The 6,476-nt window shown below is 49.4% G+C and overlaps 1 protein-coding gene across 1 annotated transcript; it reads left to right on the top strand.

Annotated features, from left to right (window-relative positions):
* Positions 1-2,868: 2,868 nt before the first annotated feature.
* Positions 2,869-3,604, top strand: LOC123094592 (uncharacterized). Its single transcript, XM_044516570.1, has 3 exons — positions 2,869-3,059; positions 3,141-3,203; positions 3,337-3,604. Exons 1-3 carry the CDS (start codon positions 2,970-2,972, stop codon positions 3,517-3,519), a joined length of 336 nt encoding a protein of 111 aa, XP_044372505.1. The 5' UTR covers positions 2,869-2,969; the 3' UTR covers positions 3,520-3,604.
* Positions 3,605-6,476: the final 2,872 nt, after the last annotated feature.

The raw sequence follows: 6,476 nt of genomic DNA, 5'->3' as shown, positions 1-6,476 counted from the left end.
GCGATCGCAGGCCGAACCTGGCGCACTGGGGGCACTCGGGGGCTCCGGCGCAAGGGAAAAGCGTTCCTGGGGCCACATTGTCAGGCGAAAACTCAAGCCATCCGTCCAGATTCGCCTCCTACCCCCCGCGCCTAGCCGCCACCCTGCGCCACCCTACCGATCCCGGCGCCGTCCACCGCCCACCGCAGCTAGGTAGACCATTTCCCGCCAGGAAAAAGAAGGGGTTTCGCTGAGGAAGCCTCTTCGCCGCTGTCCAGGCACCTTTTAGGGCCTGTACACCTCGTTTGAAAGGTGTTCGATGAATTGCCCGGCCTGGCGATGGACTCCAAAGATGAGGAGGCGTTGCTGGAGGAGGAAGCCGAAGCCGACGTCCAGGAGTAGAAGCATCTCATGGTGCTTGCCGCCCTCGCGGGCCTGCTCGCGAGCAGTGAAAAGCCGCGGCGAGGTGGCTCGGCGCTTGGGCGGGTGAAAGCAAAGAACATGCATCGTTTGGAAGGCTGCTGCATGCTCTACTCGGACTACTTCGCCGACGCTCCATTGCACGGTGACAAAACATTTCGGCGCCGTTATCGGATGAGCCGAAAGCTTTCCTCAGGATTGAATTCCATCCGGGAGTTCGACAGCTACTTCAAGTGCAAGATGGATTGTACCGGCGCACTTGGATTTACCTTGATCCAGAAGTGCACGACAGCTATGAGGATGCTTGCATACGGAGCTCCCGGTGATTCACTCGATGACTATGGGCGCATGGCCGAGTCCACCATCATTTAGTGTTTCTACAAGTTCTGCAGGGCAGTGGTGGCAGTGTTTGGACCGCAGTACTTGCGAGCACCCAATGCGGAAGACACTACTCAGATCCTAGCACAGAATGCAGCAAGAGGATTTCCTGGAATGCTTGGAAGCATTGACTGCATGCATTGAAAATGGAAGAACTGTCCATTTGCTTGGCAGGGGTTGTACAAAGGCGTCAAAAGCAGTTGCAGTGTGGTACTTGAGGCAGTGGCCACACATGACCTCTGGATTTGGCACTCTTTCTTTGGGATGCCAGGAACTCACAATGACATCAACGTCCTGCAGTGCTCCCCGGTCTTTGCCAAGCTTGTTGAAGGTCATTCTCCTCCGGTGAACTTTAAGGTCAATGGGTGGCAGTACAACAAGGGGTAGTATCTAGCTGATGGCATCTATCCGAGATGGTCGACATTTGTGAAGACCATCTCAAACCCTGTGCCAGGAGACAAGAACGCTTGGTTTGCGAAGGTTCAGGAGGCTTGCAGGAAGGATGTCGAGCGGGCATTTGGTGTGCTCCAATCTTGATTTGCTGTTGTCCGGTTCCCTGCTCTGACCTGGTCGAACGATCAAATGTAGGAGATCATGACTTGCTGTGTCATCTTGCACAATATGATCATTAAGAGCGAGCATGAAGAGCCAGTATTTGACATTGAACCATATTACAAGCATGGTCCTCTTGCCTAAGTTGATCACCAGCTACCGGCAAACTGGACTGACTACCTCAATATGCGTCAGGAGATCCGAGACCCACAGGTGCATCAAGAACTGCAACACGATCTGGTGGAGCACCTATGAAGGCTTAAGGGCGAGGCCGGGGCGACGCGGGAATGACGTGTGATGAAACTTGAGTTTTTGTTTGTTAAACTATATAATTTGTATTGAACTATTTGTTGAACTTTTTGATTTATGTGATGAAACACGCCGAAACACGACGAACCATGCCGAACTATGTGACGAACTAATTGATTTTTATTTGTATGCGAAAATTCATGTCGAAATACGCCGAATATGGGCCGATTCACGCAGATATCGGGCAGTTTTTGGACATAATTAGGCCGAACACTGGACCGAAATCAGCGCTTGGGGCGACGGCTGGGTGCCGAACCGTCTCCAGCGCCGAGTTTATCGCCGGCTCATCTCAGACCGCTCTTTTTCGGTGTTTTGGGGGACGAACGGCTGGAGATGCTCCTAAAAAAAACTTCGTCGCCTTCAATAAAAAGGAGAAAAAGAAGACGATCTCGTCTACTTCCTGACCTTTGAATAATCATGCGGTATCTGTCCATATCGCTCGACCCTCGGTACGTATATATGCAGCGAAAATATCGCGGGAAATCAGCAGCTGAAGCAGACCGCCCAAATGCCCCATTTCGCACCAGGAAAAGGTGGCGTCCGGTGAAAAGGCTCCGCAGAAAGCGCAGGGTCTCGCGAAGCAACGGGCGCATCCCAGCCGCGCGCGTCGGCAGCGGCAGGATTACACGTCACGCTACACGAGGTGGTAACCACATCGCCTCCTGCACCCGAGCCGAAGCCACGTGCCGGGCAGCTACTGGCCCAGACCGGCCGCGCCCCATGCACCGACGCCGCATGCGGGTCGACGACTACGACACGGTGATGGCTCTCCACCCCCGGTTCTCCCCGCGTGTCACGACACCGCCACTCCACGACGTGTGCGCCTCCGCGGTCGACACGTGTGGAGTTCGTGCTTACTTTCTCTTCGTCCGGCCGACGCCTCATCATGTTATAAATAGCGAACAGCAGGCGGGGAAATATCCTGTGCTCCCGGGGCACTAGTGCTACCGGTGCTACGGGCTTTCGAGCCGTTGGATATGAGATCCAACAGATCTGAGGAGCTGTTGTATCTACACGCAATTTACGAACTCCTAAAGGTTTTTTTTGGAAAAATGTCTGACATTTGCTGGGAACTCTTGGATCTGAGATCCGACGGACGAGCTCGCACGGGAGCATCTGGGCTTAGGTGCTCCGGGAGCACCAGATATTTTCCCCCGGCAGGGGAACTCGGATCTCTGCTTCACCACGCACCGCGACCAAGCACCGAAACCGTAGACACGCGCACACATTTCCATCTGCAAGCAAGAGGCCGGCCCACGCGTTCCACGTTTCGTACGTGATACTACATTCCGGTCGTCGCGCGCACAGCACGTCCGACGAAGCTGAGATCGATGAGGCCCGACGCCGGCGCCGCGGGGAGCATGGCGTCCATGGAGTGGGAGCCGAAGGCGCTCTCCCTCCACGAGCTCAAGTACGCGAGGGTGAGGCACCGCCACCGAGGCTAGCTCAGCTCTCAATCTTTTAAGACAATTCTCTAAGATGTACTGTATCCACTTCTGCAGGAGGCGGCGCTGTACGTCCTGAGAACGCACTCCTCGGAGGACGCCGACCGGATCTTCACCGAGGTACGTGTATAGATGACCAGCTTTGCATCCAGCACGTAGTTCATCGTCGATCGGCCGGCTTCTGTCTCCCAGCTTTGTGATCGATCGACTAACCGAACCAGCTGGTATTTATGGAACTTGCTGCGTGCTGCAGGGCCTCAAGCCGGTGCTGGGCGTCAGGAGGGACTCCATGGCGGACTCCGACGAGGAGGATGACCAGGGTGACGAGGACTACGACATGTTCAATCCCTACGCGTTTCTTGACGATGACGGTGTCTGCTGCCACCAGTACGGACGCACCGCCGAGGAACGGGATGTTGCTACCGCACCTTTCTAATTAGCTTTACACAACACCTATTGACTAGCTTAGATCACCTGTAAATATATATAATTTTTTTGATAGTATGGATACAATTTTTTGATACACGTGGTAGTTACTTTCTCCCCATTCGAGAAGGCATGTAATGTACAACTATGAACATTTTAGAGATCGAGACGGCGCGAATAGAGATTTTTATGAAGACAGTGTTATTTATTGATGATGTAAACTACTCAGATTTGTACATGGGAAATGTATGCTTTTATCCCTCGAGTTCGTCAAAAGTATAAAAACTAGGTCTCAAGATTTTTGGTAGACATTTGATTTTTTTTAAGTCCCAAAATCGGATAAGTTGGGTCCAAAACAAGATATTAATCACTTTGACGGGGTTTGACCAGACCATGTTTATCGATGAACAGTAATACAAGAAATATAGCAAACAAAATTCAAAAAAAATGAAACTTCGCGACAACCAAGATGCTTGGATGTGCTAGGTGCACTTAAATTTTTGTGAGCCAGTTTTTTTTTTGCCACGAACTCCTTCAATATCGGAACACAACACAACTTTTCACGCACCTAAAGCATATTGGTTGCCACAAAATTTTAGATTTTTCAGAATTTGTTTGCTATTTTTTGCATTTAGTATTCATCGGTCAAACCTGATCAACATGGTCAAACCCACTAGTTTTGCAAATTTATCCGGTATAAGACTTGAAGGGCCAAATGTCTACTAAAAAAATTAAAGGACCAAATCTATACTTTTAGGTACTTGATGGACTAAAAATACATTTTTCTCTTTATACATTGCCTAAAGGCATGAGCAACAAGCTTCCTTTCTTTTTTCCAAAGATGACTCATTTATTAAAAAACAACCATTTATTCACAAACAATCAGAGTTTACAGGACTCTTGGATACAACCAGGGAGACGACAGCGATAGATGGAATGAGCAGCAAGTTCACTCGATCTAGCCAACATATGAACGACCTCATTAACACGACGTCTCACTTGAACAAAAGAAACATAAAAGAAGCTACTAGCCATTGATTTGATCTCTGCGAACCCGTAGTAGATCTATCTCTAGCAACAAATATTCAACTCTGAGATCAGAGTATGACAGTCAGACTACAAGATCAAGTTGTGGCAGTAGCACCAAAGTTCAGCATTCACACAAACAAGACCAGCCGACGGTGAAGTCCACTTCAGAGCTGCACACCTTATGCACTGGGCCGGCTTAAGACAATGCATCACCATCATGTCCACATACGCTTCTTTATTATCACGGTTAAAGATACAATATTTTGTAGTTAGAGATTGTCCGGAATTAGATAGAGCTATTTTCATCTTATATGTAGGAAGTGTCTTGCCCTTCAAGTCTTATACCTTATTTATCTTTTTGAGAAAAGTCTTGTACTCTATATACTTGTCCTCGAGGCACAAAAATACATCCACCACATTACGTGTCAATTCCTCTATTACTTCTATATGGTATCAACCTAACCTCCAAACCCTAGCCGCCACCGTCTCTTCCGCACCACGCCGTTCACGGGACGGTCGATCTCTATGATCACCATCGGGAGCCGCGCAACCCGTACCTAGTATTCGTCTGCCGATCGTGTTGATCGGCTGCCCTAAAGAGTCTTTTCCCGATCTGTTGATTAGGATTTTTCTCTCTCACCGATTGATTGATCGACGTTATTTTTCTTTGGTTTTTTGATCTAAAATCAGTTTACACCGCCGGACGCCCTCTATCATCCACAACGCGTGTCTGCTTCTTTAGAGAAAAGGCATCAGTCCGATTTTATAAATAAAGCCACCAGGCAGCGTTCATCACAACCAAACCACATCCTTCGAACCAGATAGTCGGCGACAACCACAAGGCAAAGTACGAGGGTACAAGGCACTCAGTCCAAAACGGCGGCACGCAGGCCGGGACTAAGAGGAATACGAGGAAGGAAGGCAGACACACGAAGCCACCTCCGAAGCCAAAAGGGGACCACCCTGGACAACTAGCCACCTTGCTCCTGCCGCGAGATAGAAGATGCTGAAGCCCGAATTTTGGAACACAGGAGGTCGAAAGCATCGCGGTCGTCAGTCTTAGTCAATGATCTGTACTGCTGCAGAAACAGGCAAGACTTAAATAAGCAATCATAAGGTTTAGCAGGAAAAAGTATGCTTGATAGTAAATTTGTTCCTAGTTGTCCAAACGGCCCAGCAGACCGCAGCTAGGCCAACCCAAAACAAACGCTTAGTGACCCCCACTAGGCCATTAGCTAAAACCCTGAGCTCAGAAAAGGAGGAGGGGCTCCTGGAGACCCGAAGCCAAGACCTAATGCAGCACCAGGCCGACTTGGCCAAGAAACATTTGAAGAAGATGTGATTCGTGTCCTCCATGTCTTTGCATAACACACATCTGTTTGAGCCCGGGTAATTGCGTTTACGTATTTGATCCGCCGCACGCAGGCGACCTTTGAATGCTTGCCATGAGAAAATCTTCACATTGGGAGGAATCCGAGCACGCCAAATAGGTCTAAACTTTGTAGTGGGGATACCAGAAATTAACTTGGCATACAAAGACTTAAGAGAAAAGCGTCTAGACGAAGAATGGGGCCACACAACCGAGTCCTCTCTCTCCGAGAGCACATGGATGAAAGCAGCAATTCGCTTCCAATCATCAAACTCTTCAGAAGACAGAGAGCGACGGAAAGCCAAGTCCCAACTATTATCAGAGAGCTCAGAGATAGAGATCTCCGGGTTCGGGTGAATACGAAAAGTGCGTGGGGAAGGCCATAGATAGAGTAGTCTCCCCACACCACCAGTCAAGCCAAAAAACGAGTAGATTTACCATTACCAACCACAAATTTAACATGGTCTTTAAAAAGAGGACGCACTTTGACAAGATCTTTCCAAAACTGGGAGCCTCCCAAAGAAGAGGCAAACATGGGGCTAGAACTAGGTAAGTACTTAGCCTTGAGG

Source organism: Triticum aestivum, chromosome 4B, assembly GCF_018294505.1.
Source record: "Triticum aestivum cultivar Chinese Spring chromosome 4B, IWGSC CS RefSeq v2.1, whole genome shotgun sequence".
Classification (NCBI taxonomy): domain Eukaryota; kingdom Viridiplantae; phylum Streptophyta; class Magnoliopsida; order Poales; family Poaceae; genus Triticum; species Triticum aestivum.
The sequence above is the reverse complement of the archived record's forward strand: the minus strand, read 5'-3'. Positions and strand labels throughout refer to the sequence as shown.